The sequence below is a fragment of the Puma concolor genome, chromosome A1, assembly GCF_028749965.1.
Source record: "Puma concolor isolate L17-30 chromosome A1, mPumCon1.1.hap2, whole genome shotgun sequence".
In the NCBI taxonomy this organism is placed as follows: Eukaryota; Metazoa; Chordata; class Mammalia; order Carnivora; family Felidae; genus Puma; species Puma concolor.
The window spans coordinates 235,930,964-235,955,832 of NC_141667.1; the positions used below are offsets into that span (position 1 = coordinate 235,930,964).

At 47.6% G+C, this 24,869-nt stretch overlaps 1 protein-coding gene across 10 annotated transcripts in view; it reads right to left on the bottom strand.

The window, feature by feature from the left end:
* Positions 1-14,337: 14,337 nt before the first annotated feature.
* WASF3 (WASP family member 3) overlaps positions 14,338-24,869 on the bottom strand; it is a 136,885-nt gene continuing 126,353 nt past the window's right edge. For 9 of the 10 annotated variants that reach the window (XM_086714837.1, XM_086714797.1, XM_086714831.1 and 6 more), the window contains 3 exons: positions 21,606-21,872; positions 19,829-20,196; positions 14,338-17,532 (listed from right to left, as the gene is read on the bottom strand). In XM_086714837.1, the coding sequence (XP_086570963.1) occupies positions 17,375-17,532; positions 19,829-20,196; positions 21,606-21,872 (793 nt within the window). In that variant the 3' untranslated portion in view covers positions 14,338-17,374. Of the gene's footprint in view, positions 17,533-19,828; positions 20,197-21,605; positions 21,873-22,758; positions 22,926-24,869 lie in introns of all 10 variants that reach the window. The other variant, XM_086714855.1, reaches the window with a different exon arrangement.

Below are 24,869 nucleotides of genomic sequence, written 5' to 3' on the forward strand. Positions count from 1 at the left end.
CGCTATACGAGAATGGCCCTGTTCCAATAAGCAGGGACGTTTCTGTCTCTGTTTCCGACGGACCCTGACTAATAGAGTCCCCTAACAAGGATTCAGCTGGGAGAAGCAGGAATGTCGCTGGCAGAGTCCCGGCTGCAGGACACAAAGCAGAGTATGTGTGTGTTGGGGGGTGGGGGTGGTGTCTGGGGTTGACAGACAGGCGCTCAGTAACTAGAACAGAGGGTGAAGTCAAGATATTTTGAGGTGAACACAGCACCTTCCCATTAGCAGATCCTCACTAAAGAAAATTCTAAAGCCACATACTTCGGGAAAAAACCAAAATGATCCCCAGTGGAAGGCCTGAAATATACAAAGAAGTGATAAGCCAAAATAATAATGATAAGGATTGGGATAGATCTAAAAGCGCATCTATTCACTGCATGAAACAATACTGTCTCATGAGGTTTAAAAAAACAAAAGAACAAAAGCATAGAAGTCCGACAGGGGTGGCTACAGAATGAACTGTGTTCCCCTGCAACTCGTATGTTGGAGTCGTAACCCACGCTGTGATGGCGTTTGGAGATGGGGCCTGGAAGAAGAGGTGACTGGGTGGAGGTGAGGCCATGAGAGGGGGGGCCTCATGATGGATCGGCGCCCTTATAAGAGGCATCAGAGACGCGCTTGAGAAGGTGCCATCCGCAAGGGGAAAGAGGGCTCTCACCGCAACCTGACCACACGGGCACCCTCGAAATCACACCTCCAGCCTTCGGAACTGCAAGAACATTAATTTCTGTTGTTTAAGCTCCCCGGTCCCCGGTGTTTTATGACGGCAGCCAGCAGAGATAAACAGAATGCAGGCTCTGGCATTGTCCTCGGGGCTGACACTCAGGCATTGTGCACTTGTACATTATCCCGAGGGAACTGGCTCCCGTGCGTTCTGATTGGACCCCGTGTGTGTCACCCTGGCCGGCACAACCATTTTTTTTAATTCCCTCTGAGAAAAATTATTGATTAACCTTAGATTTTGATCAATTAAGTTTCCATATTGTGATTTTTAGAGTAATGACTCCAAAATATAAACAGTATACGCTTCTAACTTACTGAAGAAAAATTAGAGTAAGTAAAAAAAAAAAATCAATCCAGGGGCGCCTGGGTGGCTCAGTCGGTTAAGCGTCCGACTTCGGCTCAGGGTCGTGATCTCGCGGTCTGTGAGTTCGAGCCCCGCGTCGGGTTCTGGGCTGATGGCTCAGAGCCTGGAGCCTGCTTCAGATTCTGTGTCTCCCTCTCTCTCTGCCCCTCCCCTGCTCATGCTCTGTCTCTCTCTGTCTCAAAAATAAATAAAAACATTAAAAAAAAAAAAAAGCCAGTGGAGCATGGTGTATCAGGCAAAACAGATTTAAGGCAAAGACACTCACCAGGAAGAAGCCCGTGTCATAATGACAGAAGCCCGTTCATTAGAAAGAGGTGAAAGTTCGATTCAAAGAACAGTTTCCAGAGTCAGCCTGTTCAAATCCCAGCTCTGCTACTTATGTATGTGATCTTCAGCAAAGTACTTAGTCTCTGTCGTTTTTGGTTTCCCCACATGGAAGCGGGAAAATCCAAAAGCCTAAAAAAAATCCTCGTATGTTTGGAAATTAAGAAACATGCTTCTAGATAATTTACATATGTAAACAGGGAAATGCCATGTCACAACTAATGGAATTTAAGTCAGCAGAATTTAGAGGAAAACGAAAGCCCTAAGATATGCATGTTGGAAGAGAAGAAAGGCTGAAAAATAATGAAGATCCCGTCTCCGGGAGCTAGAAAAGGAATGGCGAAATAAACCCAAAGAAGGAAGAAATAAGGAATCACTAAAATTCAGAGCAGAAACAAATGAAATTGAAAAAAAAAATCTACAATAGCGAAGATCAACAAACTACAAGTTTTTTTGGTTTGTTTTTTTGTTTTTGTTTTTTGCTTTTGTTTTTGTTTTTTTTTTTTTTTTTTTTTTTTTTTTTGCAAACACTCATGGGATTGATGAGCCTCCAACGAACCTGGATAAGAAAAAGAGAAAGCACAGACCTATTTCAGTGATGGAGAGAACAGAAATCACTATAGTTGCTGCTCACGTTAAGAGAATAAGAACTACATTTACATATGATTTTTTTTCCACTCAAAAGACACAGAAATAGAAATACAGAATGAGATTTATAGCATAATATAACGGATACAAGTTTGCCAAATATGGCGTGTGTGTGTGTGTGTGTGTGTGTGTGTGTGTGTGTGTGTGTAAGATACACATGTTGCTAAATAAATACATAAAAGGTTAACCTGGGGGGGGGGCATGTAATGAAAACTTTTTCTCTAAATGTAGAAGAAATGGTCACAGTTCTAGAACAAGACAATTTATCAGAAATGACTCAAGAAGAGACAAAACGTTTAAGTTGCCCTATGAACATTTAAGAATTGAATCAGCAACCCAAAGCCCTTCTTCAGTGAAAAGTTCAGACTCACGTGGCTTCACCCTCCATTTCTACCGCGCCTGATATCAAGGACCAAAACTTCAGTCTTATACAAGCTCTTCTACAGAATAGGGGGGGGAAAAGCAAATATTTTCTTGCTTATTTTATGAGGCAAACATAACCTTCATGCCAAAATATGATGACAGCTTAGGAAAGGAAAACTACAGGGGTACCTGCGTGGTTCAGTTGGTTAAGCGTTCCACGCTTGATTTTGGCTCAGGTCACGATCTCACGGCTTTGTGAGATCGAGCCCCGTGTCTCAGGCTCTGTGCTGGCAGCACAAAACCTATTTGGGATTCTCTGTCTCCCTCTCTCTCTGCCTGCCCCCCGCTTGTGTTCTTTCTCTCTCAGAAACAAAATAAATAAACATTTTTAAAAAAAAAACAAAAATTATAATCTACTCATGAACATAAACAACAAAACTTTTTTTTTTTAATGTTTATTTATTTTTGAGAGAGAGACAGAGACAGAGACAGAGTGTGATCAGGGGAGGGGTGGAGAGAGAGGGAGACACAGAATCGGAAGCAGGCTCCAGGCTCTGAGCTGTCAGCACGGAGCCCGACGCGGGGCTCGAACTCACAGACTGTGAGGTCATGACCTGAGCTGAAGTCGGATGCTCAACCGACTGAGCCACCCAGGCGCCCCCATAAACACAAAACTAAAAAATATTAACAAAATAATGTAATCTGTAGTTAACAGCTTAAAGGTGAAAGTTCATAGGAATGTTGACATCAATACAGAAAGTCATTGATAAAATTCAACATCTAATTATAATTTTTTTCAAAATTGAGAAAGGAAATTGAGGGGAATTTTATTAATCTGATGAAGTTTTTTATTTTTTTAATTTTTTTTACTTTTTATTTTTGAGAGAGAGAGACAGAGAGACAGAGAGAGACTGGGGGAGGGGCAGAGAGAGAGGGAGACATAGAATCCAAAGCAGGCTCCAGGCTTTGAACTGTCAGCAGAGAGCCTGACGTGGGGCTTGAACCCATAAACCATGAGATCATGACCTGAGCTGAAGCCGGACGCTTAACCGACTGAGCCACCCAGGCTCCCTGATGAAGTTTTTTAAATAACATACCTATAGTAAATATCACTTATAATAGTCACCCATTAGTATAGTAAGACAAACTTATAAAGATTAAAAAAGAAGAAATAACAAGTGATACGAATATCTGTATATATGTGATATGTCTATTGTGAAACACATTTAAAACAAAAGGATACAGATTTTTTTTTTTTTTAAGTTTTTGAATAAGCGCCAGGCAAAAATAAAGCAAAAGAAAGCTGGTATAGTAAATTTGGTACCAGAGCTGTTTCAAGTCCAAAATTTTTAAAATCAGAAAGGAAAAGAAAAGAAAGAATATTGTAAATAAAAAGATAATGGACAATTGAGTTAGAGATTTTTTTTTTTTTTTTTTTTTTTTTTTTATTTTTTATTTATTTTTGAGACAGAGAGAGACAGAGCATGAATGGGGGGAGGGCCAGAGAGAGAGGGAGACACAGAATCTGAAGCAGGCTCCAGGCTCTGAGCTGTCAGCACAGAGCCTGATGCGGGGCTCGAACTCACGGACCGTGAGATCGCGACCTGAGCGAAGTCGGACGCTCAACCGACTGAGCCACCCAGGCGCCCCGAGTTAGAGATTTTAAAATACTCTCTTCATGGGGCACCTGGGTGGCTCAGTTGACTGAGTGTCCGACTTTGGCTCGGGTCATGATCTCACGGTTTGTGGGTTCAAGCCCCACACCAGGCTCTGTGCTGACAGCTCAGAGCCTGGAGTCTGCTTCGGATTCAGTGTCTCCCTCTCTCTCTGCCCCTCCCCTGCTCTCTCTCTCTCTCTCTCTCTCCCTCCCTCTTTCTCCCTCTCTCTCTCTTAAAAGTAAATAAACATTTAGGGGCACCTGGGTGGCTCAGTCAGTTGGGTGTCCAACTTCAGCTCATGATCTCACAGCTCACAGCCCGCATGGGGCTTTGTGCTGACGGCCCAGAGCCTGGAGTCTGCTTCAGATTCTGTGTCTCCCTCTCTGCCCCTTCCCCACTCCCATTCTGTCTCCGTCTCTCTCAAAAATAAATAAACATTAAAAAATTTTTACAACTTAAAATACTCTCTTTGAAACAGATCAAGCAGACAAATAAGAACCAAATATATAGAAGATTTGATTAATGTGCCTAACAAAGCTTGATCAGTTAAATATTAGAGAAAGAATACACATTGCTTTCAAGTACACACAGAACATTCACAAATGTGGATTATGCATAAGGCCACAGAGGAAACCTCAGTATATTCCAGAGCCTCCACAGCAAGTTCAGACTATGTTTTCTGACTGTATGTAAAATAAATCAACATCAAAAGGATCAATTTATAAGATCCCTCATGAATGAAAACTGAAAACAAAATGTAATATGAAATAATCTTTGAAATAGGGAAGAAATAATAAAGGAAATTATTAAATATTTTTACTCAAAATGAAAAACACTCTATGTCAAAATGTATAGGACAAACTAAAGAAATTTAGAGATAAAATCATAGTTTTAAAAATATTCATGAGAAAACAGCAAATGAAGTTCCCATTAGTAAGTTCCCAAAAGTGAACCCAAGCAGGCAAACAAGCAAACACAACACCCAAAGAAAAGAGTACAAATGGGTGAAATGGGAATAATGGAAAAATGGAAGGCCAGTAAAACCAAATAATTGGTTCTTTGAAAAGGCTCCTAATACAGACAAGCCAGCAGGAGAACTCATCAGGAGAGGAGATTCAAATAAACAAAAATACAACAGGAAAATAGAAGAGGAAACAGAAACATTTCTCTAAGAATTTCAAATGCTTAAATGGCCACAAGGAGTAGAGAATCTGAACAGATCAATAGCCAGTCGCCAACAACTCAACCACCCTTTGAGGGAAGCACGGGTGGGCGCCCACTGTTCAGAGAAGGAATCTGAAGAATTGATCATTTGAGTAATACTCAAGGTCACAGAGCAGAGCCAGGAGTTGAACCCCAGCAGCCGGATTCTAGAAGCTTCACTCTTTTATCCTCATGCTACTGTTTTGCCTCGATAGCAGGGCAGTAGTATAAATGTTACGATGATGAGAAGGATTATGTCTTTCCTCTCTTCTCGTATCACCATGTATAGCTCACCAAAAAGGCTGTATACATTTAAAAATAGTCCATTGTTAAGATAAGAACATTCCCTGGGTTACAAAATTCACAGGTACTAAAAGGGTAAGCCGTAGAGCTCTCCCTTCCACCTCCACCCCGAGGTAACGCACTCGCTTTCTTGCCGATCCTTTCAAAAGTATTTTATGCCCATTTAAATAAAGACGTGTGTTCTCAATTCTCCTTTTTAGCTAGTGAATGGCACATATATGCACATTTCTCTGCTCCTTGTTTTCTCACTTTAACGATATCTCGAAGGTCATATCGCTGAAAACATTCTCATTCTTTTTTTTTTTTTTAACTAGGTCCCATGCCCAACATGGAGCTTGAACTCAAGACCCCGAGAGTCATATGTTCCACCAACTGAGCCAGCGAAGCGTCCCTCAAACATCTTCATTCTTTGAACAGTTGCAGAGGACTCTGTTGGTGTCTCTTGTAATTTAACCCATATTCGGTTGCTAGAACAGTAGGATGTTTCTCATCTTTTGTGATCGCAGATCATCTCGTGGTGACTATGGCATTTAGCCCATGAAATAGTTCTAGTGAGCGTAATCTATCTGTCTCAGTTTCTAAAGCTGGGTAACAAGTTACCCCAAATCTGAGTAACCTGCAACAATGGCATTCATCTTTTTGGCTCACAAATCTGCGATTTCAGCTGGCAGGATTCCGTGAGGATGGTGGTCCCTGCTCCACAGGCCGTCAGCGGTGCCAGTTCAGGGTGGGGACCGAGCCCTCGGATGAAGTCTCGTCCACTCACGGAGTCCGCAAGCCATCCTGGCGGTTGGCTGAGAACTTACCTGTGACCAGACCCTTGCCTGGGGCCCCTGCGGGCAGCCTTGACTTCTTGGCAACATGGTGGCTGAGCTCCAGAAGGGCATTCTGAGAGAGCTAGGCCGGCCCCCTTGCCCTTGGCAGTCGGGGGCAGGAGGCCGCCCCCAAATCCCACCCAGCTTCAAAGGAAGGGGAATAGAATCCACCTCTTGACACGGAGTGGCAAGGTCCTGGAAGAGAATTCGAGTCCAGAAATACCGTTGTAACATTTTAATCCAATCCGTCGTGGGCACCTTTCTGGAAAGGCACTTGCTCCGTGACAGGGAGGTACGGCTCTAATTTCCATAGGTGTTTGTTAATAGCCCTTCAGAGGATTTGTACCAGTTCACTCCCAACAGCAGTGCATGAGAAGCACGGATCTGTCTCCGGAAGGAGTGAAAGACTGATGGAAAGGACAAAGAGTGAATGAAGAGTGATTGAATGAATGCCAAGTTGATCTTCAGAGAAACACTTAATCGTCCGGCCACTGGGAGGCGGTGTTTTCCCACGGAAGCGCTGGGAGGCGCCCTGGGAAAGAAGGTCTGTGAGCACCGGTTTGCTTTGGGCAGGGGAGGCTCCCTACATCCAGGTCCCGGTGTGTGGACTTATACCCCACTTGGTTGCCCTTGACAGCCCGGAGAGAGAAGACAGGAGTCACAGCGCTCCGTTCCTTTTGCCCTTCACAGTACAGGAGGCTCCGATGCCTGTGTAAAGCCCTCCCGAGGCCACGGCACCAGAGCTCAGAACGGATTCGTCCTCTGTAGGGGCCTCTAGAGGTGAGGCCATTCCTTCAAAGGCACATTTCCAGTGGTTGTAGTTTTAGGCCTGCCAACGCGGGGGCTTGCGTAGTGCCGGGGGAACTGGGGCGGTCGCTCTGCAGAGACCTCGGAGGCGCTGAGCCTCTGTGACACCTCCCCAGGGTGATCCCAGGGGCTGTGGCCCCTTCCCCACACCCTCCTTCAGGTGGGACCCTTGGTCACTTCCAGGGATGGCCTGGAGCCTCCGAGACCCAGGCCTTGCCTGCCCAGGGAGGCCCCTTGGGCCCTGGGTGAGGCATCCCCGGGCCATCAGGCAAGATTTTGCCCCCCACCCCGGGTCACCCAAGGCGTGCACCTGCCCTACTTGTACCTGTTCATATCACCTGTTCGCTGAACTCCACACCCTGAGATTGTGGGTCCACTCCCGGGTCGCGGATGCACACAGCTGCCCGCTTCCTGACACATTGGCCCTTCGCTCCTGTCCGTCACCGTCTGCTCTCCGGAACATGCATCTTCCCGGATCCCTACCCTGCACCCCGCCAGTGTGGCTCCAAGCACAGGGGCCCTCGCACAGGCTGAGTTTATCCCAGGCAGGCCCTGCAGGGCCCCAGCCAGCTTCCTGCCCCTCGACACCACTGGGGACAGAGCAGGACGTTTTGACAACATGGCTTTGAGGCCAGGATGATTCCGCTGCGCACGAACCTTGTCAACAACGGAGTGAGGTGGGCAGAGGTCCCCCTGCCCCATCTCGGATGCTGCCTCGACCACGGAGATCCAGGCACAGCTCGGGGATGGGGTGGGGAGTCAGGGGCAGGGCAAGGAACACGGCCTCTGAATTTCACAATCTGTGTTTGGGTCAAATTAGGGACCCAGCGGGCCTCTTGGGCTGTTCAGAGGCCACGCTGTCCCCATGCGTCAAGCTCACCCACGTGCGGCTGACCCTTTGGGAACCAACCCATGACTTCCCCGGTCGCAGTCCCGCATCAGCTTTGTGGTGCAGCAGGGGTGAAGGCTGACCACGGTGTCCCGCGGGTCCTCCCCGAGGCCTGGGAGGCCGCTCCAAGCAGGAGGGACGCAGAGTCGCCTTAGGGAGGCCTGGCTTGGAGCCTCACCTCTGGGAGCCGTGGGCAGATCACGGGGCCCCGTTTCCTCGCCTATGATCTCGGTTCCTGCTTCGTAGAGGTGCTGTGTTACGTCGGAGAGCGGTCTTAGCGCCAGGCCTCGGATCCGAGGGCAATCAGTTCCCACCTCTCTGACCCTTGTCCCCTGCAGCTGTGGCCCACACACCCTCATCCGGACGGGACGGGCACTCCAGTGCCCCACCCCCCCAGCAGAGGAGGGCCAGGCTGACACTGGGCACCACACACCCTGAGGGGCGGTCTCGGGCCTGCCTCCAGCGACCCCACGAACACTGAGGAGCACGGGGCCCTGGGGACACAGCGGCTGCTCCCCCGGCTATCATCTGTCCCTTGGGACCAGTCTGAGCAGTCAGGCACTGAGTGCCATCCCCCACTAGGGCTAATGGCTGTGTCACTCTATGCTTGATCCAATGGGACTCGGGCCCTGTGTTAGTGGCCCCAGGCCATGGTGGAGGGGGGGTGGGACTGTCCTTCCCTCCCATGGGCTGACCTCTCACTGCTCCATAGTTCACAAACAGGAAGGAGTTTGAACACAGGAAGCCCCACCTCCTGCCTTCACTAGTCCTGAAGGCAGACATTTGTGTTAAGCTACTTTGAAAATCTCTTTCTTGTCTCAGAACACACAGGCTGGGAGTGAGTCCAGCGGGCGTGCGGGGGAGGGGCGGATATGGCCACAGGGCTTCCCGTGCTGTCCCTGAACCCAGACGAGGGTCCTTCATCACAGGGTAGAGGGCCCACCAGGATGTACACCAGCCTCTGGCCATTTAGCAGAGGGCAGAGAGCCACGATGGCTAGATGTGGGGCCAACCCAAGGATGTTTCTTTTGTTTCCCATCCCGAGGCAAGGACACCCCTAGGGAGCCCCCTGCAGGGAACCGCTTAGGGACCTGCCTGCTCCTGGCCGCCCACAGACTGACGACACAGGGAGAGAGGAACCTTCCTTCTCCACACCACTGCCCAGAGCCAGGGGGCCAAAGCAAACAGACCAAGGGAGAGGTCAGGGGAGGGAAATACAGGCCATGAAGGGAGAAGGGGGCTCTCAAGAGTGTTTTGCTTACAGCAACCCCAAGAGAACCCTGGAGATGCTGGGTGATGTGCAGCCCACAGCCACATTCCTGCCCCAAGGACCCCCATGGCAGGAGAAACAACAGAGAATCAACAACAGACAGACGAGCCTCTCCCGTGGCCGCCGGGGAAAGACCAAGGCCCGTCTGGGGAGGGACACCAATAACGACAGCCCACAGGCAAAAGTCAGGCCCCGACATTTCTCTTCCCCAGCTACTGAGGACGAGAGTTGGAAGGAGTTTCTAAATTATCTGCTCTGGGACCGTAACATCTCCCACGCGCTTTGTGCAGCCAAGACCCAATGACATAAACGAGTGAGAAGCTTGGGGAGGTTTGGACATGAGGGGACAGGCTCTCTGCAAGGAACATGGAATTGAGCCACCAGGTGCAGAATCAAAGATGGTGATTCTGCATCCCTGCACCTGCAGTCCAGAGACGACCAGTCGTTACTCCGTTCACCCCCCGTCGGCACTGGGGCGGGGGGGGGGGGGTGCTCGTCTGCCACCGGGCAGACACGAGAGTGTCGTGGGGTCCCGGGGCTCAGCATGGGGTCCCCGTGGTGACACCAGTCAGCTGACCAGTCCTGGGTCACTGCAGGTGATCTTTGGGCTCCTAGCAACCATGCAAGGTCAGGTGCTAAGACGATGTTCTTACACTTCGGTGTTCCTAAGAATCACTCCTGATTCCTGATGAGTGTGGGTGCTCACGGGTGGGGCAGCGATCCGGGGTGGTGGGGGGGGGGCCTCCACGGTGAACCATCCACTGGTGATTCACTGGGCTGCTCTTTGTCTGAGCCCTCAGTGCATAGGTTGTTGAAACTCTAGCTTGCAAGTCAAATGAATGCCTAGGTCCTTGAAATATTAAAAGACCTTTCAAAGGAGCGTTACGTTGACACCCTAACTTAATTATCGAGATCATAAAGTCCTGATTTCAAAAGGGTAAGAAGGGACATTGTGAGCCACTGTCACGCACACCACAAAAAGTAACATCTTACCCATGTTAAGTGCTAAGTTAGATTCACACTTTCAGGATGTGTAGGCTTACGTACTCTCAAATCGCTTGACTTCTATTTAAACTGGTTTTTGGCCAGAAGAGTTGCAGCACATCCTAGAATATTAAATGCTTTTAAATGTCACTTCATGGTAAGTACCACTTGGTAGGTTTTAAATTGTTCTCAAAGGGCATATTCTCTTAATTTTTCTTCGTGGCAAATCATCCACCGATTCACCACCTCTAACTAATCATGGTGCTATATTTGAAGCCAATTATTCAAATCACAAGTACACAGGATGAATGCGGGGGGAGGGAGGGATTTAGAAAAATGACATATGCAAATATTCACAACAGAGAGCTATTGTGTTTTGGCAAAGAAACGTCCACGCGTCAGCTGTGAAGGAAGTGTATTTTGAAAGCGAACCTCTTAAGCGTCTAAGTCCCCGTCAAGATACCTCTACAAGGTACTCACACCTCCAAATTAGATAGCTGAGGCTTCTCCAGCTTTTGACAGGCCTCCGTATTGGTACTGTCTTCATAAAACGCAGAATTGGACCGCAGTACAATGTGCTATCACAGTGCGAACACTTCTCGGTCTAAAGACAAGAAAATCGGACGGTGATGATGTCAGGTGGCCGTTTTCAGACTTTTAAGTAGTGGCACCCCTTTTTCAAAGGAACCAAGAGTCAGAAATAGAAATTATTTTGTCTGCGTAGATTTATTCCTACATTTAACGTTTTAACACTCCGTGGAAACATCAAGGTCCTTGCGGTGAACATAAAAATTTGAGACTGGGGTTAAGGCCAGCGATTTATTAAAGTCGTCTCGGGCTCCGGGTCATTCAGGTGCCGTGTTCTGCTTGTACAGTTTAGAGCAAGGTGGTCAAGATGGCTGATGTTTTAGAGCACATCATGCGCTGAGCGACTCAGGCGCCCCAGTCCTCATCTTTAAATGATATTTTAAAATGTTTTTAAGAAGCTATTGCATCCAATATTTATGGAGTGAGGCTCCTGAGAATGCAGGACTGGCCCATTCTAGAGCAATTCTTTACAGAGAACAACCACAAAGTGGACAAAATACACTTCACGACTATCGAAGGTGCTGGAGAGAAATCAAAACCAGAACACCAGAGGAGGGCCGAGGCTTAGGAGGAAAATCTTTGGGTGCATTTAATGGCTTTTCTGCCCGAGGACGGGCTTCCTCCTGCCAAGTAGGGCAGCTGAGCTGGAGTAGAAAACCCGCAGCCTTGCTGGCTTAACAAATAAGAGGACCAAGTTCAGAGTGATCAGAACAGGCAGGAAGTGACAGAAGATACTAGAAAAGAGAGCCAGAAAGGAGGATCCAAAAATCCTGGGTAAAACTGCCCAAATCTCTGGTTGATCCTATAAACCAGGTATAATGCAAGGCAAACTCAAAGTGGCCTGGCTAAGCTAAAAGAACTTAGGAGAGTTCTGGGGTTACCCATCATAGGCAGGGTAAGGAGAAGTGGCAGCTTAATTCTAGCCCTGTTAACGATCTCCCTTAAAAATCAGCACTTTTCAGGGGCGCTTGGGTGGCTCAGTCGGTTCAGCTCAGGTTGTGGTCTCAAGGTTTGTGAGTTCGAGCCCTGTGTCCGGCTCTGTGCTGAGAGCTCAGAGCCTAGAGCTGCTTCGGACTCTGTCTCCCTCGGTTTCTGCCCTTCACCTGCTCACTCTCTGTCTCTCAAAAATAAACAAACGTTAAAAAAAATTTTTTTTTAAATCAGTACTTTTCAGAGGAACATAACACACTCCAGAGTCCCTGAAATGTAGAATTCATAAAGTTTAGGATACAATCCAAAACTATGAGGCATGCACCCAAGAGAAAAAGGCAATCTAGAGACAGATCCTGAAAAGATCCACATGTCGGAATTGGCAGGCAAGGATTTTTAAAGAAGAGCTAGTATAGCCATGCTCAAAGATGTAAAGGAAAATAAGCTTGTAATAAACAAACAGGTAGGGAATCTCAGCAGAGAAAAAAAAAAAAAAACTATTAAAAAAGAAAAAAGAACAGGGGCGCCTGGGTGGTTAAGCATCAGACACTTGATTTTGGCTCAGGTCATGATTTCGTGGTTTGTGAGATCAACTGCATTGGGTTCCATGCTGACAGCCCAGAGCCTGCTTGGGATTCTCTGTCTCCTCTCTCTCTGCCCCTCCCCTACTCATGCTCCCTCTCTCTCATAATAAATTTTAAAAAAGGATATGAAATTCTACATGGAAAAGAAGGTTGGAAGAAAAGACTTACTAGATGGGCTTTAGAGTAAATTGTAAGAGACAGAATAAAGAGTCGGTGAACCTGAAGAGAGAAAAACAGAGAGAAAAACAATTTTTAAATCAAAAGAGCCTCAAGGAATTGTGGGCCAACCTCAAAAGGTTAATGTATGTGTAATAGGAATGTAAGGAAAGAAAGGGACAGAAAATATATTTGAAAAAGTAACGTCTAAATATTCTCCAAATTTCATTTAAGACATAAATTACAGATTCAAGTTCAGGGAACTCCAAGCGAGATAAATACAAGGAAAATCATACCAAAGCATATGAAGCAACATTGCTGGGGAGTTTAAAATAGTACAGCCACTTTGCAAAAGTCTGGCAATTTCTTATAAAACTAAACATACACCTACCTGTGACTCAGCAGTCTCGTTCCTGGGTATTTATCCAAGATAGATGAGCAGATACGCCCAGAAAGGACTTGTATGGAGCCTTACCAAGAGCGTGGATAAACCCACTTCGGGATATTCATACAATGGAACGCTACTCAATGACAAAAAAGGCATAAAATATTGACATATGCCGTGACATTAATGGCTTTCAAGAACATTATGCTAAAAGAAGCCAGATGTAAAATGGTACTATTTTACTCCACATATGTGAAGTTCTCAAACAGGCTAAAATGAATCCATAGCTTAAAAAAACAAAACCAAACCACAACGGTGGTTGCTCCAGCGATGGGATTTGCGTTACAAGAGCGTCCACACTGTGAAAACTCATCGAATGGTATACTTAGGATGCTGCATTTCACGCTTACCTCAAAAATATTAAACATTAGTTACAAATATTAAACTCTAATTTATGATGTGTATACTGAATGTATATGATGTGTTATATACGTATACGACGTGTATCATGATGTGTTACTGTAAGGACTGGAGAAAAGCATCCCAGGAACAATAAATGCTACCGAATGTTCATCACTGCTATTATCAAGACTAGACGTGGCGAAGCACATGGCCTCCTGCTCCCAGAATGGCTTTTTCTTTCTCACTATGCCGGGCCCCTCCCAGAATCCAATTACAACTCCTGGTGACGCAAAACTTATGCAGAAATTTAAATGGAAATCGGAGTATTTGCTATCTAATAATGAAAATGCTAATTAAAAACTCTGCCCTTGTGGCACCTGGGTGGCTCAGTGGGTTGAGTGTCCGACTCCAGCCCAGGTCATGATCTCAAGGTTCATAAGTTCGAGCCCTGCATTGGGCTCTGTGGTGACAGCTCAGAGCCTGGATCTGCTTCAGATTCTGTGTCTCCTCTCTATGCCTCTCCCCAGCTCATGCACTGTGTCTCTCTCTCAAAGATAAATAAGAACGTTAAAAAAACTGTAAGGGGCACCTGGGTGGCTCAGTCGGTTAAGCCTCTAATTTCAGCTCAGGTCATGATCTCACGGTCCGTGAGGTCGAGCCCCGCATCAGGCTCTGCGCTGACAGCTCGGAGCCTGGAGCCTGTTTCGGATTCTGTGTCTCCCTCTCTCTCTGCCCTTCCTCTGTTCACGGTCTGTCTCTCTCTCTCTCTCTCTCTCTCTCTCTCAAAAATAAACATTAAAAGAAATTTTTTTTAATTTTTTTAAAAACTCTGCCAAACCCCCAACTTCTCCCCTCCAAAAAAGGTTAAACATACAACACTGTTGCCAATGAGTAAAACCTTTTAGGGTTAAAAGTGTAATTTTATTTAGATGTTACTTGTACATAATCTATAGTAAGATATACAAACAGATAAAAATTGTTTAACAGGAGGTTTTTTTTTTTTTAATACCATTTTCAATTCAATTTACAACAGCATTGGTAATAATACTGCAAGGTGACAGATACTCTGATTTATAAAACAAAACTTACTTGCTACTCTGGCTGATACATTCCCACTAGTCTTTAATGGATTCAAATGTATCGTGTATTTCCGTTGCAAATTATTACAAAACTTTCACAGCCTAGCCACTTGGTGCTCAGAAAAGATGTTGATATTCTAAACATTTACTGAAATGAAAATGTTAATTTCCTAACAGTATACTTTCACGAAAGGAAAACCAGAAGTGTACCAAATCCTACGGTCTGGGGCCACCAATGGAAAAGCAACCACGTTATGTTTGTGTAGCTAATGTGTGTGGTACCGAGCAGTCTTCTCATCCCCTCTGCCTAATCTATGATGTGAGAAAAAAGCTGATCATCAGAAATGAGTCTAAAATACACGTGGGGGAACAAAACGGAGGATGATTTAAAATAACCTTACAATAGATGACTACTACCTTAAAACGTAAAATTCACAGCTATGAAATACCCTTTTGAATGTCCTTCTCCGTTTGTTTTGGTAAATATTTTTTGAAAATGGAAAACTGAAAATTCAAAGTATTCACTTCTTCCTTTTCATGTACTAGCACATTAGAAAAAGTCTGGATTTAAATTTTCGAAGAAATCCGATTTGCTGAGAAAAATACTGTAAAAATAATCGAAATGGAAATTTAGTCCTTTTCCATTCTGTTAAAGGCTATGTGACACCCTAGGGCAAGAGGTTTTTCACTAGTCAGAAAATCAAGTTGAAAGTGACTTGTTGATTCCACTACAGGAAGACGACTAATAATTAATAGGCTTATGAATATTTATGAATAAAGTGCCAGTAATTTTATTGTAATAAGATATAAATAGAAGAAATTCTGACATGGGTAGTAGCCTTATGTGTTCTCTTCGTCCTGAGAACAGAAGGGACATAAAAAACAAAGAAGCGTTACCAGATAGAAGTTCTAGAATTGTGCAAGTAATTCCTACTCCAAAAGTAACAATAAAAACAAAATATTGTAATAAAGACAAAAGAGGAGTACAAATGGTAAAAGTCCCAAGAATAATGCCAACACAGGAGGCCTTTACACTGAAATAAAGGGAGAGAAATCAAAGGGAGAAATTTAAACGTTCATTACTAACTACTGCTTATAATCGGTAAAATTATGGCATCCAGCTCCAAGAAACAGAAACTCGAGAAGCATGTGTCAAAATAGCTAGTCCCGCTGAAAAGACTCAGGTAACCTGATGTGAGAAGGATGGTCTTGGGAAGGGGACACAGACATTAGGCTTTTCAGAGTCTCCAACTCTACGTGATTAAAATTCAAGGTATCGGCTTTACAGGATGAACGCCCACAAGCCACGTAAATGTCCACACAGGGACGCAGAGACCCGGTTCGAGGGTGCCGCTGAAGTCCTCAGGAGGACTCAGTAACAAAAACCCATCGGTCATGGTCCCGCTGAGACGACCACCGTGAACCAGCCAGCTCTGCCTTGAGCTGAAGACTCCTTTGTCATGACCGAGAGTCACGAGTAACCGCCATCCGTGAGAAATGCTGTACTCGGATAAGAATCCCTAGTACGTAAAGTGTCTTAGTGTTATTTGTGAAGTCGTATCTAGAATCAAAGCCCGGGGGCGTTTATTTGTTCCGAACAAGCAGCGATCCCTCACCCCAAATTCTAAGACGTAAGCTGCCATCCGTGAGCGTTCCAGCAGTCCGCCTTCCTCAGGAAGATCAACCCCACGGCTCGGTCGTATTGCCATGTGGGAAGCAGAACGGGAAGGGCAAAGGCGAGGGGCAAGTGATCCGGTGCAGCCAGGAGCCTACTCTGACCTGAGGTACTTTTGAAAATTCCCTGTGCCGACGGCCACGTGAGGAAAGAGAACCGTGTGCTTCTAGGAGCAGGGCCACGGCCCCGCTCGGGTGATGGATCCCTAATGTGGCCGCGGCACCAGGAAAAGCAAGTAGCTGCCAGCATCTACGTCCACCTCCATCTGAGCTTTTAAACTTCAGAGCACGCGGTGGTGCGAGGAGCCACGGGAAGCCCTCTCCCTGAGGTCCGGGGGTCCCGGACCACCGTGTCTGTGCTGGCTGGCCGGCACCCAAGGCTGTAAGCGCTGTCACACATTTCCAGCGTCACAACCCCATGGCCCTGACGGAAGAAGAACCCCGCTGTTCACGTTCATCACTGCGCAGCTGCCCAAACCTCTTAATGGCAATTGCCGACAGGCAGGGACCAAGCGAACGCCCGCAGGGAACCCTGCCTGCAAAGGGCCGGTGCAAAGGAAACGAAATTATCTAACAGATCGCTCCGAGTCACACAGAGGCACAAGCCCAGACACTGCGAGCAGAAACACTGGATCCTCCTTACTTGTCGAATCCTTCCCTCTAGAACCAACTTCTTCTGAGACACATTTAAAACAAAACAGAACAAAACGAAGATGAAACGGTATCACTTACTGATTGGAAGACATCACTCTGACACACGGTCATTAATCTTGCAAAGACCTAACACCAGGCAGCTTCACAAACACGCAGCAAGTCTGCAGAATTATAGCGACCAAAAGGAGGAAACCCAAACTGCACTAAATACGCTCACGGCCAAGAAAAAGGAAGCAAAATGCCGTTTTCGGGACAATGCAATAGTTACAGCATATTTCCTCGTGTGCAGCACAATTTGCTATGTGTAGTGGCACTTAAGTATTACACAGTAAATACTGAAAAAACCCAGAATTTTTGGATGTGCAAAAGCAATATCACATTATTAATACAAAAGTTGCTAAGCTACAGGGTTATAATACCACTACGTGGGTGCGGAGACCACAAAATTTGCGAGACATTTTCCGACGCACGGTCTCCTGCCGGCAAGCAGCCCTGCCCCCACGCCGTCCACCTGCGCACGCGCCCCGCCTCAGTCGGACCAGTCGTTCTCGTCGAACTCGGAGTCGTCGTCAGAATCGCTGTACTCCACGGCGATGCGTCTGGACAGAATCGTGGCCACGTCGTTCCCAACTGGCTCGCGCTTGGCTTCTTGTTCACGCTGCTCCTGCACCTTCTTCAGCTGAATCCCTAGAGACACGACACGGAGCGTAGAATTTAATCCCTCTGCTGGCTCCACACGAAGGAAACACAAACTAACAGGCCCAACAGCCTTTTTTTGGTTGTTTTTCCTGCTGACACCCAGGGTAGAAAGTTTTGGAAACCTGAGGGGAGAAAAGCTTGGGAAATAGAAGTTTCGTGACCAACAAAATTGGCACTCAAAGGGGAAACGTTTTTTGTAGCAAAGAGTTTTACGGCAGTGTGTTCGAATCAGGACATATGAACGTCACGAAAGTTCTGGAGCTACACCGTCCAGTGGGGTAGCCGCTAGCCACGTGTGGCTAATTAAGGGTGAATTTACTGGGCCCCGGGGGCTACCATACTGGACGGCATCATGAACACTTCCCGGACGCTGCTGTAATCCCAAGGCTTAGAAAGCAGTGCTTTACCCCAACAGCCCTTGGCTGGTGTGGGGAGTTAAGAGATCTCTGTCTCACTGATTTGCTGAAAATGAATACAAAATACAATCATCTGCTTTCTTATTAACAAAGTGGGATACAAAGATGATTTAATGTGCTAATTCTTTAACTTTCTCTTTTGAAACGATTTCGGATTTATAGGCTGTAAAACTAGCGGAAACACGTCCCCATATAACCGGCATCCAGATTCCATTTGACCGTCTTGTTTAACTAGCAACCCTCCTCTGGCATTCTTGCTCACACACCATACTTTTCCCTGGATCACTTGAGAATAAGGTAGCATATGATGTCCCTGTGCCCCTAAAATACCTCATGTGTAATTCCTAAGAGACAATGACCGAAATCAGGCTCTCAGTGCAGACACAAATACTACGATCTACTGCACAAATTTCATTTCAATTTTGCCAGCAGACCTAACAGCAGCAAATGAAGAACGTTTTCCCCCAGGCTTGGGATCCGACGTGGAAACACCCATCACGTTAGTTGTCATTCACGTCCCTTATTCTGGGAAGTTCTTCCGTCTTTGTGTTTTACGACCTTGACGGTTCTGAAGAACACAGGCACCTCTTTTGTAGACTGTCCCTTGATGTGGGCTTATCAGAGGTTTCCTCGTGATTAGATCCAAGTTATGTTATCACTCTTACTGGAAGGGGCTCACGGGTGTCAGAAAACAAAACCACTGTCCTGCTATGACCCTAAATTTATTTGTGACGGGGTCGTGTACCTCTGGGATCTTCTCTCCTTGACAAAATCAAAGTGTGCCAATGACGTTCAAGACATACAAGAACCCCGGGCCTGTGTGTCACACTCCAGTCTGATGTGTGGGCACTCAAAGCAGAGGCAGTCACGTCCCCGCCGTCCTGTGAAGGACGCCAGGGGTGTTGCTGTCGGGCTCCCTTCTCAGTCCCTTCCGAACAGAAACAACCAGACCGTGACCAGGAGACGGTGCATCTCCCGACTGCACGAGGAGCTCTTGGGATATCTCACGCCCTGTCAGTGACCCTCAACCAGCCTGGGCTGTGCCTGGGGCTGAGAAGAAATGGGGTGGAATAGACTGGAAGTGTGTGGCTCTGGGGGGGTGGGGGGCAAAATGGGTGAGCATCTGGGCTCCTCCAACCTGACGGGACCAGAGATGCTCTATTTCTGTATGTCTCATGTTCTGGGGTTCAGTGTAGGACTTCAATCTGACAAAAGAATTTTGCTGCTAAATAAATGTTGAAAAGCTTACTGGCTTAGCACATCGAGCTAAAAATATGGGAAGTCTAGGACACAGCTTAGATTTTTAAAAATAACTAAATCATATACACGAGCTCGCTTTCACTCATTTATACATTTACCCTCAGAGTAGAAGGCAGAGGAAAGATCTCATTAATTAGTGATCATTTTTATGAGCTATTTCTAGTCAAGTAAAGGTTTCCTGAATTCTCAATTCTTTATTACTGTGTGTTTATCTTGCACTGGCAAAAACATATCTACAGTTTACCAAAAACAAAATCAAGGGGCGCCTGGGTGGCTCAGTCGGCTGAGCATCCAACTCCTGGTTTCGGCCCAGGTCACGATCTCACGGTTCGTGAGTTCGAGCCCCGCGCTGGGCTCCAAAGCTGGTGGCACAGGGGATTCTCTCTCTCTCTCTCTCCTTCTCTCTCTGCCCCTCGCCCGCTCGCACCACCTCTGTCTCTCTCAAAATAAATAAACTTCAAAAACAAAATCAAACAAGTGTCCTTGAACCCTATCCTCAGACACAGTTCAGTGGAGAGTAGACACTTGAGGGCCAGGCTGTAGCTGGGGTCGGAGCCACGAAGAGATCTCCTTCTGGAAGGAAGACTGTGTTTGAGACGCTCACTCACCCATTCGAATGGCGGCAAGCAGATCGCTTCGAGCATCGCTTATGGGTGGCTGTGCCGTCTCCTGGCGCTTCGCCTCGGCTGCTGGGGGGCCATGCATCGGGGAGGAGGATCGAGAAGACCCTGCACCAGGAGGACCCGGCGGGGGCGGCGGTGGGCCCGGAGGTGGCGGGGCCGTGACCACGAGCCCCGCGGCGGGAGGGTGGGGAGGAGGCGCATAGGAGGAGCCCGCAGAGGCAGGGAAGGGGGGCTGCATGGGGATCTGGAGAGGGCTGACGAAAGCAGTTTGTGCTGAAGGAATCATGGGGGGCGGCGGAGGAGGCGGCGGTCCTGAGGGGTTGTAATACTCAATGATCTGTGCTGGGAGCATCCTGATAAAGAGAGGAAACACCAAGAGTCGTTAAAGCAGCAACAGCCACATCCTCTGCGCGTCTAATACACCTAACACAGGGGCTTCCCTCCAACATAATATACACTGTCCTTTGAACTTGCAACACCGTAGGACGCAAACATCCACGCTTCGCACCAGCCATTCTCACATGTCTACATTATTCGCTGTGATGCAATTTGAGATCACCTACTCAAAGGAACCGAAAAGAAAATCACTCAAAAAGTAACTCTCTGTGGCAGGCCAGAATAAAACGGTTGACGGCAGAGGTTAAGAACAGTGACTCAAATCTCCCCTTTCTCCTGGGCATCTCAAAGGTGGGCAGCTCACGCACTCGGTCTTACAAGGGTTCTGTGGTCAGTCAGATTTGGAAAAATCTGTATTTCCTAGCCCGTCCCACGGAAGTTCCTCAAGCCGACAGTGCCTATGGAAGTCTCAAAATCTTTGAAAAGTCCTTCAGCTAAGAAATCCACTGAATTCTACTTAGCTAAGGCTTTTCCTAACCAACTGGACCACAGGCCCTCTCTTTGCCTGACCCTTGGCTAGAGCCTCAGAACACACTCCGAGAGAGAGAACGGATGGATGGGAATAACCAGGACTGAGTGGTCACAGAGGGAAACTCAAAAAGCTGGGGGGGGGGGGGGGGGGGGGGCGGAGCATACATTCAGGTGTTTCATGCTGCTCTGAAGAACACACATGTTAACACACACACACACTCAACCTTCCCGGACACTGTCTCGGAGGGCCTAACTCTTCAAAGGTTACGGTTGAGCCCGAAAAGACAGAGCAAAAGACCGCCTATCAAAACAGAGATGGGCGCTTACATTAATAAACTCCTGAATGTGAGGGTCTTTCTTTAGGAGGTGTTTGAATCCCACCCGAGACACAGAAAACAAAAGGACCCGGGGGAGGAATGACGTCTGGGCTCCAACGGGTCAAGGAAAGGGACCACGGGGCCAAGTGCAAACACAGCTCATGGGGGGCTGCACTGTATGGTTTTCTCACGTGTGACGGGAACTCTCTGCGGTTCACCCGGCGCACGTCCAGAAACCCGGAGATCTGGGACAGGTTCACAAAATCAGCGTGTCACCCTCGATCAACGCCTTGGGCTTCGCAATCCATTCGAACGTAGCCAGGGGTATGTATGAAGGGAGGGGGGGTATGTGCATGACTACGGATTCGAACCTGAGATGCATTTGTAACGGAAAGGGGAGCAACGGGACACTGAGGCTTTTAACGTGGAACGTGGCTTAGCTGGTAGTATCTACCCCCAGCCGCCCCTGGCTGCTTCTGGCCCCTAAGGTATGATCGTCCAGTTGCACCTTCTCGAGCACACACAGCAAGACTCCCGACGCCACAGCAAGCGCGGCAGGACGCAGGAGTCCCCGTTACCCGTAGTCTGCTGGCGCCATGGGCGCGGAGGCCTGGGACCCCTCTGTGGCCTGCGGTGGGGGTGGCGGCGGCGGCTGCTGGGGTCTGTTCAGCGCCATGTGCCTCGCCGAGGCGGAGGGGGGTCGGTACTCATGCTCGGGGGCCTGGGCTGCCGGCCCGTGCGGTGGTGTGTCGCCGGCCGCGTAAGAAGGGGTCACGGGCTGCGGCTGCAGAGAGTGGTTGGGGGTCGCCGGGTAAGAGTAATCGGTGACATCCGATGCGTGCGACCTGGCGTTCAGGGAAAGGGGGGGGGGGGAGAAATTCAAATTAAATTAGGAGGATCCCCCCACCCCACCCCAACAGGCATACACCTCTATTTGAGTAACAACCTTGCCAATGTACAGAAATCACACACTGTGTTTCCTTTACAAGCACCAGCCAGGTCCAGCCCCATGAGAGCCTCCCAGCAACAACATCATTACGACTTTAGCAGCAAGCCCCAGTGTTACGTGGCTTCAGATTCACAGCGTGGAAGTGGGTAAGTCAGATCGGCAAGCAGGAAGCAGCAGAGCCCCATTTCCACAGTATTTCAGCGTGCTTTTTTTTTTTTTTTTTTTCTAAGAGAGAAGGCTACAAGACAGATCCCATTTAATTAAAAAACCGCACCTAAGGCAGAGGATTTCAGTGGCAATGCGAGTGAGAGCGTATAATTAGAAGTCACGAAATGGCAGGTGACCCGGATGAACACGAACGGGAAAGAAAAGGAAAGAAATCCAGAATGCAATACAGTGAACCGTAGTGTTCTTCGACAGAAGAACTGTACTCGGCCAAAAGGGAAAGAATGTGGGGTAACACGGAAAGGTCATCTTCTCTTTGAGTGCACAGCTGAGTGTGAAACTCTGGAAGGAATGGACGTCTTGGATTAGATGCGAAGAGCTCGGAAAGGCGCGGACGCCGGGACGCCGGCGAGGCCCTACGGAGGGAGCGGGGACTCGCGAGTGTCGGCAGCCACACGGGCCGCGGGCATTAGTAACGACAGCGGCACGTTCGTGGCCCGGGGTTACAGGACAGGTTACAGGAGGCGTTGTCAGTGAGGGGGCCGCGCGTCCTCTCAGGACAGCCGAAGCAGGGCGGGCAGCCTGAGGCTGGGGTCCGAAGGCGCAAAGTGACGAACCCCCTGGGCACGGTGTCCTCGGCCGTGCTCCCTGCCTGCGCCAGCTCCTTGGCGTCACCCATGAACTCAATGCCCATTTTTCTTCTCTCCCACTCTTCTCTTCTTGTTCTCACTTTTCTCACATTTATTTGCTGGTTTCTGTTAGGGTTCAGCTTGTGCTTCTCTCTCTGAAGGAAACAGGCAAACACACGTTGGGGATGCGGGGGGGGGGGGGGGGGAGCAGGGAAGACACCAACTGAATTTCGATCTCTGAAATCCCGACGGCAGCTTCCTTAACCGGAGCGTCGCACGGCACGGAAAAGCATTCTAAATGACAAGAGGCTGCTTTTTTGCTTTTTTTTTTTCCCCTTCCCTGCTTGCAATATAATGAGAATAACGAATAAGTCACTTTTTGCTTCTTACTTGCAGTGTGAATTCTAGACTACGGTGCGAACATAAGTATGTCTTTTGAACCATCCAAACTGCTAGCGAGTTAAAAACACTCTTCATGGGGGAAGCACCCGACCTAGCTTTAGAGGTAGCACGTTTTAAAAACGGAAACCCTAAGACACTAGAGCCACTGGTGGTGCGTGACTGACCGTGTGTGTGTGTGTGTGCGCGCGCGCCTGTGCCTGTGTCACAGACCGCGTGCACCACTTTCTCAAGGAAACGAGGTCATCTCGCAAAATAGGCAGTGCTTCTGATGAGATGGGGAGCCAGAAACTGTAAACATCCTGGGGTAACTCAGGGCACTCCTCCCACAGAGTAGCCTTGTGACAGAGGCCCAAAGGAGCCGGGGAAAGGGGAAGGAAGACCAGATGGAGGAGAGAGTAAAGGAGCAGGGGGTGAGCGTCTGAGGATAAGAACAGCACGGGCGAGGTCTGGAGGGGAGGGCTGCTCTGGAGGGGGCCTGTCCTGTTGAGGCGGGAGGGCGCCAGTGGGCTGGAGGAAAGGTGGGGATTCGGGGGCCCGGTGGGGGCCAGACATCCCCGCAGGAAGGTAGCAGTCAGCCCCAGAAGATGCTGTACCAACGTGGAGACGAGTGGGGTGGTCCTGAAACGTCATGGTCATCACTGACTGTCCGTTACACAAAGGAGGACTGGTAGGAGTGAAGACCACACGGAAAAAGGAAGAAGAAAAGTGCAGGCAGTGGAGACGCAGTGGGAGAATCAAAAGACTCCCCCAGGGTCTTGTGGGTAGACAGGTGGGCAGTGGGACGGCTGTAACACGGGCACAGGACAGGAAGAGACAAACACAAGGACACCTGGGCTGGAGGTATCTACCCCTGAGGAGGGCAAGGGAGAGCAGGAGGCAAGTGTGTCAATTCTCATCCTAAATTTATGCTTAGAATCAAACCATTCCTGATCAGTGGAGCAAAATCTCATGGTTAGTTTACCTGGGTTGGATTCAAACACACTACTTACACGAACAGGTTATATACATGCCGTGAAATCTGGCATTTCAGTTGTCCTCAATATATCCATTAAAAACCTTGTTTCTAAATAATACTTAAAACATAAATATGAAATAATAAAAGTCAAAAGACAGAAAACATGGTGCATGATTTCAATTTTGTAAAAGAAAAAACATGTATGTGTACTGAAAAAAAGACCAAAGGAAGAAATACACTAAAATGCAGAAAGGGGTTTCTCTGGATGATAGGATTACGGATAATATTTTACTTTTCGTTGGTACTTTCCAAATATAAAAAGCTTATTTTATATGAAGAAAGAGTGATACAGTTTAGTAAAATGAAAAAAGTCTCTAAATTAAGGGACAGAATCCAAGTACACGGATGAATTTTAATCTATTCTCTCGTGTGTGCAGATGGCCAAGAGGCTGTGGGAAATGGGATTTGCATTCTGCAAACCAAGAAAAATGAAGATGCACCTGGACCACATAAATACAAAGGCTGAACACTAAATAGTCTCAGCAACCGTCAGTTTTATACCCAACACGGAACAACGGAATCTCGGATGCCAGAGTGAGTAACCCTCCCTCAACTGAGGGAGGTAAAAATCATTTTTCCACCTGCATCTGTTGAAAATGGAGTATTATAAAATAAAGCAGAGGTTTCCTATGAGTAAACAGGCACACCGAAATTAGTTGGGAAAAAAAATGCCAAAAAGCCA